General features: G+C 36.8%; 1 protein-coding gene across 3 annotated transcripts; it reads right to left on the minus strand.

Moving 5' to 3' along the window:
- Window positions 1-1,179: 1,179 nt before the first annotated feature.
- Window positions 1,180-13,071, minus strand: LOC107217399 (PAN2-PAN3 deadenylation complex catalytic subunit PAN2). 3 transcript variants are annotated; one of them, XM_015654914.2, is made up of 21 exons: window positions 12,868-13,071; window positions 11,007-11,194; window positions 10,715-10,884; window positions 10,504-10,624; window positions 10,147-10,343; window positions 9,758-9,971; window positions 9,477-9,613; window positions 9,232-9,378; window positions 9,005-9,101; window positions 7,197-7,433; window positions 6,837-7,082; window positions 6,499-6,745; window positions 5,280-5,462; window positions 5,019-5,185; window positions 4,679-4,847; window positions 4,039-4,558; window positions 3,661-3,878; window positions 3,435-3,564; window positions 3,105-3,326; window positions 2,760-3,021; window positions 1,180-2,688 (listed from the first exon to the last, which is right to left on the minus strand). In XM_015654914.2, the coding sequence occupies exons 1-21, from the start codon at window positions 12,881-12,883 to the stop codon at window positions 2,674-2,676; spliced, it is 3,903 nt and encodes a 1,300-aa protein (XP_015510400.1). In that variant the 5' UTR covers window positions 12,884-13,071; the 3' UTR covers window positions 1,180-2,673. The 3 variants fall into 3 exon arrangements, with proteins under 3 accessions (XP_015510400.1, XP_015510399.2, XP_015510398.2); XM_015654913.2 differs by having other exon boundaries at window positions 6,526-6,745; window positions 12,540-13,071; XM_015654912.2 differs by having other exon boundaries at window positions 12,540-13,071.
- Between the last annotated feature and the right edge of the window lie 5 nt (window positions 13,072-13,076).

Consider the following 13,076-nt stretch of genomic DNA (forward strand, 5'->3'; position numbering starts at 1 on the left):
ATTTTGTAGACATTTCGCTCTGCACGCGTATTAATTTAAGTATCATTTACCGGCAAGAACATTTCACTATTTTTGCATCTCATACTCGTAAGTCTTAACAATAAAATTAAAAATATAAGAACACACATATTGTGTCTTGCTGATAAAGCATCACAGTCCCTTTGCTCAGAAGCTGGGGGGAGTATAAAACATAATATAATAATTTATTAAAATTACGTATTTGTATAGCGAATGATCGAATGATGATATACTTACTGTGAGATGTACAGGGTGCCTCGCATAACTCGCGTATTGTAATCCCGTCGCGGTGTTTTAAACGAAAAACGAAAACAGTAAAGTTTGATTGAAATTTCTACGATACAACAAAACTCGTATTTTCCTCACCTCCGATTGAATCAAAGTGTGAAAGTTGGTAGTTTTTAACGTTGCTGATTATGCAACTGGGGAAATCAAAAAGACGACTCCAACATGAAGTTCAAAAATGGAAAAGAAATTACTTGGCTTAAGCTAAACTCTATTTGAGAACGCTGATAGTTTACTATCCTTATTGTTCATGGAAAACGCTGCTACGGGCTTCCTATACGCGAGTTACGTGACACCCTGTAGAGGCACACGCCTCGTGTATGTATGTAAATTATTAATTCATTACTAAAATTAGGAATGATTAGACTTACACGCAATAATAATAGCTTATACATATATATATATACACATAATAGTGAATATCAATGTTTTTGTTCTTAGCGATAAAGAACCGTAGATATACATGTAAATACAGAATAAGCGTTATTATTAAAACAATAATTAATAATACAAAAAAAAAAAAAAAATTACACGTTTCATTACCTTTCACCCACCAATTTTTTGATGAATATTTGATGAATAGACAAACCGATTATTCGAATGGGAAGAAAATTGTTGCAAAAATGTTGGTTCGAACAACAGAACTCGCTCTATTTATATATTTTTACTTTTAATACTGTACGTTCAATGTTTTCGTCCACAATTGACGAAAAAAATGGAAGAACGCGGATAATTTTAAGATATAGGTATATACACATATATCTATTACACGATGTAATGTGATTTTTTGTTTATTGAAAATCATAATGACATACCGATAACAAATAAATGCACGATTACCGCTAACATTACGTATTAACAGGTTTTTTTTTTTTCTTTCTAAATGTCGCTTCACAGTGTACGTGTGACACACTTGTCACAATTGGTAAGTTCCACAGCGGTAAATAATGATAATAATGATGGTAGTAAAAATCGTAATAGTAATAACAATAAGAATAAGAATAATAAGTAAATTTATCCAAATATCCGAAAATATACTGTATAGTATTTTTGTTTTTTATGGTAGGTACGCTTTGACCAATTTTTTGTTTTTTTCTTTTTCATTGTCAAAATTCATATAAAAGTAATCTACAATTTGTATACCATTAGTTTGTAAAATATACATGTTATTTCGTTACCATGTGCATTTTTTATTTTTTGTAGATACGGTTGATTGGTCTTGTTTTTATCTTTGTTCAATCGAAGAAAACAGGCTCTTGTAACTTTACATTCAACAGGATAGCGAGCGAATTATTGAACTCCAGAAATAAAGATGCGTATAAACAACAGTTTACGTAAAATTCGGTTAATGTAAAGGGAGCGAAATTAATTGAAAAAAAGAAAAAGATAAACAAAAGAGAAGTTTTCACGATAACATTTTTACTATTAGGGAACATAATTTATGATTAAAAAAATGATCTAGGTATTTTTAATAAACTGGTAAACAGTGTAATAAGTATATATTTACAATTACTGCAATCCTATTTCGGAATTTTACTAATCGTTACTGTTTTGAAACCGAAACAGTTATTATCATTATTACAAAAGCAAAAATAAATATTTAATATATGTACTAAAATGCAGTTTTACGATGTTACTGCGTTTCTCTTGAAAAAAATCAAAATAAAATTGGGGCGCTATTGGACAATATATTACACGTATTATTTGGTAAGTAAACTAACAGTTATAGAAATGTTTTGCAACCATGATTGACAAGAATTTCTTGACTACTTATTTCACTTCCAATTATTAAACAACAATCGTATGTATTTCTTTTCTCTTTTTATTGTAGGAGCGATGAGTTGAAGTATCGACTATGTAATTTGTTAATAACGGCAATTTTCCCGTGAATTTTTAATCTCATTCCGTTCAAATTGTTTACATACCTACACATAGGTTATAAAAATAATGGACACCTGGATATTCACTTACGTTTGAACATTTTTGCAAACCAATCTCGTTCGCAACTACCATCAAATACCCGTATAATTAAAACTATTCAAAAATTTGTCAATTATCAATATGCCTAAAAAAAAACCAACAACAAAGTTTAACTTCGTTCAAAACTCACCTTATATCTCCGTAAAAAAAAAATTGTTGGTACAAATAATTGCCGAATTGCACAAGGCTATGAATAAAATACTCCCTTTTTAAAAAAAAAAAGTAAACGGATACAAATGAATGACGTAAAATTCACGACCTCGGCATTTGCCAAATTACGATATTTTTTCCCCCTTTTTCTTATGACTTTCCTAAAGTCTCGCACTGTTAAAAGATATGAGCACTGCTTGGTCTGATTTCACATGTCCCGTCTATCGCGTCATCCCTGTATCAGCTATCTGGAACCTGTGCAGCGATCAAGTTCATTATCCGATCGGAGAGATGAGGCAAATAATCAATACATTTGATCAACTCACCTTCCATTGTAGCTTGGTGCCAACGCTGTATAATTCTTTCAGAGTTTCCGTCAGGTTTCCCTGTGCCTCAAGCTCTTTATATTTTCGATGCAACTCTAGGGCAGCGCGTGCATCCTCCGTTGAATCGTGCGTTTCCGATTGTATTTTCTTACCAAGGAAATGCCAGGTAAGAAACCGCAGGGACACCATACGATGGTGAGGTAAATGAAAGAGCAATACGGTGTCGATTACTTGTTCCGGTGGCACGACCAGGTTTATTACCCTGTAGAAAGTATTTATTTACTTCATCAGGAACGTTCAATACCTGTAATAAAACTCGAAGTATTTTAGGAATCAACAGCTCACCTGAAATCGTTCTTCAACCCATGACCGACGAATATTATTCCATTGTCTACTAAAAATCGCAATTTTTGATAGGTTGATTTCAGCGTGGTCAAGTGCTTACTGCTGAAATTAGCGTCCAAATCTCCCGGTTGTATTCCACTGAACTTTGTCAAATAATCAACTACTTGTTCTTGAGTGCTAATGTAGTCATCTATGAACGGGGTCCCCTCCAATGGTCCTTGACTAGAAGAAAAAAAAGAAACAACGATTAATAAAGTTTAACTACAAAATCATGGAGCACCAAACAGTATCATAAACAGTCGAAAAAATCGAGATAAAATAAGTTCGTACCCGCGTATACAAGTTATTCGTGCAACGGACATATGACTCGGTTTGATTGTCGACATTTTTCCGTCGCTTCTCAGCTCAGATTCTTCCTGATTTAGAGTTACGAATTCAGCGTCTATCGCCACCAATTCTCCTGAACGAAACCATGACATATTAAAATCGTAAGTAGGGTAGAATTTTCGGTCCGTTATAACTAAAGGTAGTAGTTGTTGGATCAACTGCTTCATACCTTTCTTTGGCATCTCATCTGACGTTAACGGTGTGAAAGTAATACCCCTCGTTCCTCCGCTACGAGCAATGCACTTGTCCTCACCAAACACGTCTGACGTAAGCGGACTGATAAAGGGCGCTACTTCTGGGAACGGCTCTGTGGTGTAATGGAGAACGCAAGGTACTTTCCAATCGAGATTGAACCAGACAGCTTCCTGAGGCGTCACTGCAGATATGCTGAAAAGTAGTAGGAAAGTTGCTGCGGCTGTGAATGCAATATCTTCAAATTCATTAGCCACGAGGTGCGTGGAAAGTAGCAGTTCATTTCATATCAAGATCGCGAGTTGTGGAAAAAAAGCTTTCATCGAACAATACAACATTCATAACTCCAACTTACCAGAAATCATTAAAGATGTACCACTGAGACACTGCACTGCCAGTCGATCGTTTGTGGTAGCTTGGAGCAACGCGTATTAGAGCAACGATGTTTCTTCGGTCTTCGTCGTTTTTGTCGTCTATGTGACAGACTACAGCACTGAGACTGTACTGTATTTTTTTAACACCGCTGACAGCTGAAGGTTCCAACTTATTGCTGAGAGCCGGGGTGCCTTCAAGCTCGGCTTTGTGGTTCTCGCTCGCCATGCTCTCCACTGTTTTCTCAAAAACAGGTATACTCGTCTCAACTTCATTGTCACCCTGGCCGTTTTCAGCTAACTTTTGTACAGGAGTATTAATGGTGGTCAGGCTGGGTTCAGTGCTAGTTATTTTATCGAGCTTATTTATTGACAGTTCTCCGTTTGAAGTTAGCGCTATTTCAATGTGGTGAGGAACCCATGAGTGAGAATAATATAGGTGGCTCGGTGGCGTTGGTACAGGCGTTGTCGCTGTTGGTGGTGTCGCTGGCGGTGGTACAGCATCTGCACAGTCAGAACATGGAAAGCGTTATTAGTTTTTTGCCGTGGAAAGAGTAATTTACAAATAGAAGTTTTGACATAAATAAGAGAGTCGTCAATGCTGCTCAATCTTGCTTTACATACCTGAATCTTTTCCTGCGTGTTTGAATCGACAACCAATTCTCGTACAGTTTGCACCGTAACGACACGGCTTTATGGTTACAGATATCGGACTGCGAGCTGGGCTAGCATCTTTCCCATTAATGACTCTCTGTACAACAAGATCCATTTGGTTCTGCCAAAACGCTTTATCCTGAAATTATTTAGTATTTTATTTATAGTATATATTTAGTATTAGATAGTATTAAAAGAGTTTATTCAAATTTTTAGATCAACAGAGTTTAGATTTTTCAAATCACCTACGAGTAATTCCAATTCAGAATTCAATGTACAAAGGGAAATTATAATGTTAACATTTAGGCACCTGTTGACTGTCCAAACCGCAATTAAGAGCCAGAATTTGAGGCAGTTTTGTCAATTGTCTAGTTTGCAGCGTCGGCGTAAACTTTTGACAGTTGTCACACCAAGCTGGAGTAATTTTCTCCGGTCTCAAGCTACTTCCTAAAACTGATGTGAATGGAATCTCCTCTGCTGCAATAAAATTGATGACAATGATATGAAAAGACCGCAATATTATAACTGAACGAACAGTACGTGGGTTTTCCAGTAAAGTATAGATACCTACGAGGATTTATGATTTCTGGATAAGTCAAGTTGCACAACAGCATAATCGAGCGCTTCGATGCCTCCCGTCCACACTTTAGGCATCGATGAATATGAATTTGCTCGGAACCAAATAGTTGGCTGATTTCAGTTTCTTCGTTTCGAATTTCCGTTTCTTCTGTTGGTTTTCTGCAATTCGTTGTATCTGTGCGCAAAGGTTTTAACTAATTTAGCCGTACGCAATGAAATTGATTCGGAAACTGTAGATCGAGAGTGACTCAGGTAGGTTCTGAAACCATTTAGAATAAAATATGCTACAAAATACAGATTTCGCAGATGTGGTACTTGAAAATGAGAAGAAAAGTGCAGCTGAAAAATAGTCGTGTTCAAGAAGATATCGAAAACTGGATATAAGAGATAGACAGTTTGAGTACAAATTATTTTAGTCACTGCACCTCGTACCGCTCTGATTTTAGCGCATTGAAGATAGGATATGCTCACTTTGGTTTCAGGTATTCATACAGATATATTTTACAGCATGCAAACTTACTTACCTCCAAGTAATAATCGATTGGTTTTTACTCATTTGAAAATTAAATCTGATTCAAGTTTACTTGGATAGTTGGGATTTCTTTCAGCAATTATTTTACAACGATCTAAAAGCTGACTCGAGTGTGAATTTTGTCGTACAAATAATTGAAATCAGTTTACTACAAGCAGTTTAACATTCAAAGGGAAAAAATTATGAAAACAGAAGTAAACATATGTGTAATTACGCAGTTATGAGAGGATTCTCACATTGCTAAAGCACCGCAATAATCACGTCCAATTACCTTGAAAATAAAAAAAAATGAATACGCCGTTTTTATTCTCTGTTCAATTTTGATTCATCTTTGAAATATGCTACATGTGATGAACAATTAATGCAGGAAATATGAGATTGACGAAATTTATACATTATGCAACCGGAAACCCAATTAGTAGCAAATAATAGAAGTATCAATTCCATTTTCGAATTATAACAATGTATAATTCGAAGGTAGCACTGAATTTAGTATAAATGGACACACGACTAGAAAAGAGTATTTTTTACATACAACTAAATCGCTCACATTCCCTCATTCTTGATTCTCGAGAAAAATAAATTAAAATTCAAATCAATAAATGAAGAAATAATAGAAAAATAAACACAAAAATTACCCAGTGCAAAGACAAAGTTTACACATAAGCTGTGTGTTTACCTTTCGATGTAATCCACATATATTTACCATCCTCCTCTTGCTTCCTTCTCTTTTTCCTATCCTCGTCATGACTCCTGTATCGAGAACCCAGATCTTGAAGAATGCTGGGAAAATCCTGTTCATTATAAACAAATGGTGGATTTTTAGGTCCAGCTTTGAGACGGGCAGCCTCCTCTTCTTCCTGAACGCGTTTCCGTGTCTCCAGAATTTCGTAGTGCATTTGATGTAGAATGAACCTGTTCCAGCTCTAGATGAAAATTGAAGAAATTATAAAACACAAAGACTTTGGCAATTGTATACCGTTTCCAAGCCATTTGTGCTTGGTTCTTTCTGCTCACCTGAATAAGCCGTATCAGACTTGTTTTTCTCTTAGCTTCCGGATGCAGATCGCTGAGTATCAATCCAAGCGCCGAAGCCTCGGGAACCGTTCTAAAAGCTCTAAGAAAATTTGCAGCCTGACAAGGAAAGCCCTGAGACGTATCCAACATGTGAAAGAGAAAGCCCAGTTCGCACGAGAGGCAGAACTCTCTTTGACAAGAGTGCGATAGAAGAGCTATTCTCACCGGTTCGCTGAAGTAAAGGAGCTGCAATCGAGACATATAATATTCTTCAAACCTATTGTTCAATAAATCTTACATATTTTCAACATTTACGAGCAGAAAACAGAAGAATTTGTTTTGTATTCTTCAGCCTCTTACCTGGAGCATAGCATTGCAATAACTATTTGGTAGGGTTGCTTCCAAGCCGCAAAAGCTGGTGCGATTGTACTGGTCAAAATCAAACTCGTCGTATCCAAGCCTAGAGTATTTCACTTCAATTTTACGATAACGTTTAGGTATGGCAATAAACGTGCCATCTGCTTCCGCCTTGGCGCGAGAATCCCCTGCGAATAGTTTACTAGCTACGCCACGTCGTTTTTCCAAATTGTAGGGGATCTGGAATAAAAGGTATTATCTACTTTCAAAGTGCCATTCGCTTTTGTTAACAATAACAAAATATATCTTTCATGTTTACGGAAATTACTCCGTGGTTATTTTGTATACTAAAAGTTGCAAAATTTGTCATCTCTTTTTGAAATGTATTCTTTCCAATATTTTTTCCTTACATGCAGAATAAATAACGCTTATTTTAAAACAACGTGGGAACAATTTAACAATGACAGATTACTAATATCAGGCTTTATGAGTTTCTCATACAACCTTTATTTCAATTAAATACAACTTTGAATATACATTATATATACATATGGAATATATATTATAAATTTATAGGATGATCGTATTGTAATTTGTAATTAGATATTTATTACTGGGAACGAGATACGTATGGAACATTCATGTTAAATGCCAATTTTTTTTTTTCATGTTTCTTATGCGAGAAGATAAATGATTGTCGTAATTCACATTTTTTCTCGTTTGGCAAGGAAAGTAACTTTCCCATTTATTCGAAAATTATCATGCATTATATGCAGAGTACCAACAATAATTGATGGTCTTTGGACACATGGTACACGTCATGGTGCAGAAAGGGGAAAAAAATGTTAATTCAACTGAGGCAATAAAGAAACAAAAAATATCACAATCGTCACACACAATTAGTAAATAAGTATTGACGTGTGAAGGAGAAAGTCAGTTAATAATTACATTATATCGAAGGCAATTGTACAAAAAATACAAGATTTGCCAAGAGATCGAAAGTGATTTGAAATTCACTCTTTGCGTATAAATCGTTACATTTAATTATTAAATTTTATACTGAATTGATGTCAGTGGAACGCAATCGACTAGCTTATGAAAATATAATATCACGTTTCTATTTTAATACACGCTCTCAACTATTATAATAATTATCACGAACTCTTATCAGTCTTACTCAATTTTTATAGTAGTATTGATTTTGAGCATTTCTACTAACCATTGATTCTGATACATAAAGCCTTAAAGTTTAAATCACTCATATCGCCTATACTCATCATTTGTCTCAGCAAAAAGCGGCTAACTACTTTCAAGTTTACTAAACCGAATGTTTAGGCTGCAGTTTCCTTTAATGTGGAAATATCTATCCAGACCATTAGCAAACCGACTAATCTTGTTTTCTAAGCAAAACGTCGACAGCCTCACAATATCGACAATATACTGCATTGTTCAACGTATAAGACGACCCCCATTTCGGAGACGGTATTTCAGGGTGTCTTTATTAGTTACTCGCACATAAGACGAGTCCGCGTATAAGACGAGGACGATTCTGGCGCCTGCTGTCAACAATGAAAAAACCTCGGCTTATATTCGGAACAGTAGGGTGATTCATCGATCTTGTATTTTTTTCCATTCGCATTTGTGCTGGAGTGATTTTTTGGAATTAGAGATCACTTTAATGAAAGTTGCGAACTTTAACTTAATTGACAGACGTCTAGAATATAAACTACGGAGTCAGAATTTGTTTATGAAAATTTCATAACGGATGGAGGAGAATATTTTAGAAGTGTGGGAGAATATTGTTTCCTCACTTGGTTTCTGCGGAAGGCCTGAGGATTCGGCGCGTATCCTATAGTCCCTTGCATTTTCATTGTGCGTAAAATTTCTGGGTCGACAGGCGGTGTTTTTCTGAAAAATAAAAAATAAAACGAGGCTCGTTAACAATTTTTGCAAATTTGTTGCCTTATTAGGGCAAAGATAAAAAAATTGGCAATTGATACTGAAACAATTTTTTTTATAAGAATAATTAAACGCTGACCTGTAAACTTTTTTGAGATATTCTTCGGACCAATCGCTTAGCAAAGGTTGTCCGGAGTACACCATAGGTATCGTACTGAGAGGCGTAACATTATCGTCAAATGCAATAGGCTGCAGCGTTTCGACTGGGTCAGCAAACTCGGTGGGTCTGTATGGGCAGAGATGAAAATGCAGCAACTAAGCAGGATGTACCACAGTTATGAACAACAGATTGTTCAATCTCACATAAATTTGTGACAAACGCACCTGGAGAAAGTGTTGAATTGTGGTTCAGGTGTGTTGGTGGCTAGGAAATGAATCGATCCAGCTGAATCACCGAAGCAAAGACATTGTGACGTAGATGACACGTCAAAGGACAGTGCCATAGCACCGGCAGTGGCCACCTGAAAACGCGAAATAGAATTTTAGGGTTTTTCTCTACTAAAAAAAAAGCATTTTTTAGCAGTCATGGCAATATTTTGCACATAAAACTGCAATACCTAGAGCCTCTTTCTTTACAATTCGTTGCTATCTATTAGCCCACTTACTTGGTACAAACAAGTCATGGATGGTTGAACATTGGCGTAGATTGTATCCAGAAGCTGCATCTGTCCCAAGGGCGACACAACAGCAATCCGACTCGAGTAGCTCGGAAGAAACTTGAGTAAGAGAGGATAGACAAGAGTTGTGCAGGGAGTAAGTGCTCGCATTTGTCTCAAGTCGTAAGCCATCAGAAATCTATCTACCGAGAGACCCTGGCGGCTAAATATTGAATGTAAAATTAATTTGCGGGTGAAAATTCTCAATCAACTTTGGTGAAATGCAAGGGGGTATTTAGTCTTGAAGTAAAATGCGTATTTTTTTTTTATGTAACTAACTTCTTACAGAAATGCAATTACATTTCACTGATTCTTTACTCCGAAAATAAAAGGCTCACCTATTGCTAAATCCACAAGTAACTAGATAATTTCCTTGTACATCAAAATCGCTCAGGGAGCCACTGTGGGTGTCTAAAGTGTGTTCTATCGACAGAGTATTTGGATCCCGAAGGTCTATTCTCCCAGCAGGATTGCCTGCGCATATAAGACGGCTGTGCTGTCTCAATATTGCACAACCGTGATCGCCGACGTGTACCTAAAAACCAAAGTGTAGTTTCGCGTTATTCAATTTTTCTACCGAAGTAAGAGACATAGTCAATATCGGATAGTTTTAAAGCTTCACACGCTACGAAAATGCATACTTGTCGAGTATAAAGCCACTATGCCTATTAAACGTCTGACAAAAATTTCCTTACCAGGCCAGTTTCTTTCCCTCTGGTGAGATTGAAATCAATAATTTTTTTTTGATGACCTCCCATAAGTAGTCTCGCAGGTGATGTTTGAAGCATGCATTGCATGTCTATCATGTTTGAGGACCTGTTATACGATTACATTTCGAATGAAAAATGTGATCAGACTGAAGAATGCCGAAATGCTGCTCAAAGGATTGTAGTAAAGTAAACGTACGTGTGAGTAAATATCGGTATGCCACGCCGTAGCTGACAACGAAGCATACTTTGCGTGAGCACAAGGATTCCTTCGTCAATCGGATGGATATGTCGGACTTCTTGTGAGGCATGCACTTGAAACGACGTGTATTTCTGGAGGCCAGGCCCATAGTAAGACGTCACGTGACCCTTGATAAGTAATTGAAAATACATGTTAATATTATTTTTCTCTTCATGGAAATTCAATCGGATATTGGTGTAAGATCTGCGTTTTATTGCGGCAGAATAGATTGGTTCAGACTGATTTGTACCCCTTGATTTCCCATCCACATGAGTTCTTCGGCATTGTCAAAGGTGAGGGTGGAAACACCGAATCTATCACCTCCATCGGCCAATAAGGTTCTAGTCTCTTGGAATTCCGCACCTGCAAATTCCTCGCCAAACTGTTCTGCCGCAGGCACAAACCCCTCGCTTGATAAGTCATAGTTTGATTCTTCCCCTGCAATTTCAGTTTACAGTTATTGGCAAAGATCAAAATAGAGGAAATTCTTCTAAATTTTATTAAGTAACAAGATGATTCTAAATGAAAGTAATGAATCTGATTCATCATTGTTTGTTAACAATAATTCTAGCCATCAGTGAAATTCTTTATCTGTGGTTTAATGTTGTGGTAAGAATTATCCTGTAAAGATAAGTGAACCTCAAAGCGAATGGTATTGTCATTTTTAACTTACTAACGATCAAAAAATCCTTTCTCTTTAATGGAAAAAAACACACTGTAAAACGGCATGCAGTAATTTACATAAATCACTCTCACAAAAGAACAAAGAATAAAAAATACAGAAATTGAACGGAAGAGATATCGTGCAGTACGCTTTTACGTCTACGATACTTGTTACAATAAGGGAATTGTTATCTTTGTAATACGTGTATATTATATGCATGCAATTAATTGAAATTTATAACAGTCAATACCAGGGCCTATTACAATACAGTATCTAAACCGAGAAATGTCTCTCAAATGTAAGTTGTACAAGCTGGTCAATTAAGCGCTAGATCTTAACATCGAATAAGATAATGAATAACAGTGAAAAGTTCCAAGGCTGAAGTTAGTAACGTTACTGTATCGGAAAGTTGAAACAAAAAATAACTGTTTTGTATCTTTAGAATGACTGTAGAAGTTGAATTTACGAAATCTGAGTTTGTTCATGCTTTACTAACAGTTACTTGAATTTCTAATCCTCTAAAGTTGAAAAATAACAAGGTTTTCTGAAGATGCATAATTACAATACCGTTACAAACTTCAGTCTGATGAAAAGATACGTTACAGATTCAAATTTCGAAATCAAACGGTCCAAAACCAAATTTTCGAAATATGATTGCACCAATAAGATGGGAGCAAGAGAAAACGCAATTTACTCTAAGAATTAAAGGTACAGTTTATTCATTGACATAATTGCTCCAGCTAGACTGCATTTTGAGGTTATTGTGAGATACTGAGATGGTCAGATGGTCGAACATCCGGGGGTAGAAAAAAGAAAGCCGGAGCGCGTACGTGACACAGTCAAAGCTGAGTGAAGTTAGCGAATAAAACAAATGAATAGCTGATCAGGTGACCGCTGTCATCGCTTCGTCGAGTGAGGAAAATTTCAACCTCGGTATAAATGTAGAAAAATTTGGTATCTTGTCTCTAATTTGTGGAGTGGAGTGGATGTAACGGAGAGCGGCATGCTGAGGCTAATTGGGTGATAGAAATCGGGGAAGCGGAGAGTGGATGTTGTCGTTGGAATCGTGCGTGCGGATCTACGTCTGTCAAAACAACGCGTCATTGGCGCGTAACTCACAGATCAGCTCCTGGTCGCCCGCCACGACCTCAACGGAAGGATCGTAGTGGCCAAGAACCGAATAGTCCATTATAGCGATCCTCGGTTCGGCCGCGTTCTAGGTTCTATCATGGGGATATCTCCCCGTTTGGCAAGCGTGTTCGTCGCAATGGCTAACGAATCAGTAGCACATTTCGGTGTTGACGGTGCACGCACTTAAATATATTCAATAGACCACCATCGGTGGTCAGTCGCCTTGGCAACTGTGCAACAAACGAGCGACCTACTTCCGGTAATAATTTCTAAACGAGAATAGTTAAAATACGGTACTGATCATGGTCTTGCTTACAGTTTATCCACGACATTGCACATCTTTCGTTTGTTTTTGACCTCGTTAGCGCACGTCACTCTCATTTATTTAACAATCTCTTTTCTCCTACTTCGGACCACTTTACGCGCGACGTTTGTTTCCCTCTTCACCGTTGGTTCTTCTCGTTCAGCTTCATCGCTACAAACACCTTTTCTGCGCCTTCATTTCACCTACAGAAACACCAACGG

The sequence above is a fragment of the Neodiprion lecontei genome, chromosome 4, assembly GCF_021901455.1.
Source record: "Neodiprion lecontei isolate iyNeoLeco1 chromosome 4, iyNeoLeco1.1, whole genome shotgun sequence".
Classification (NCBI taxonomy): domain Eukaryota; kingdom Metazoa; phylum Arthropoda; class Insecta; order Hymenoptera; family Diprionidae; genus Neodiprion; species Neodiprion lecontei.

Bases quoted from the DNA above. Each gene is read 5' to 3' on its own strand.
- LOC107217399 (XM_015654912.2), bottom strand. From the start codon at position 12,609: ATGGACTATTCGGTTCTTGGCCACTACGATCCTTCCGTTGAGGTCGTG. The intron at 11,195-12,539 runs GTGAGTTACGCG...CTGAAATTGCAG, and splicing joins GGGCGACCAGGAGCTGATCT to GGGAAGAATCAAACTATGAC. The intron at 3,879-4,038 runs GTAAGTTGGAGT...ACTACTTTTCAG, and splicing joins TACATCTTTAATGATTTCTG to CATATCTGCAGTGACGCCTC.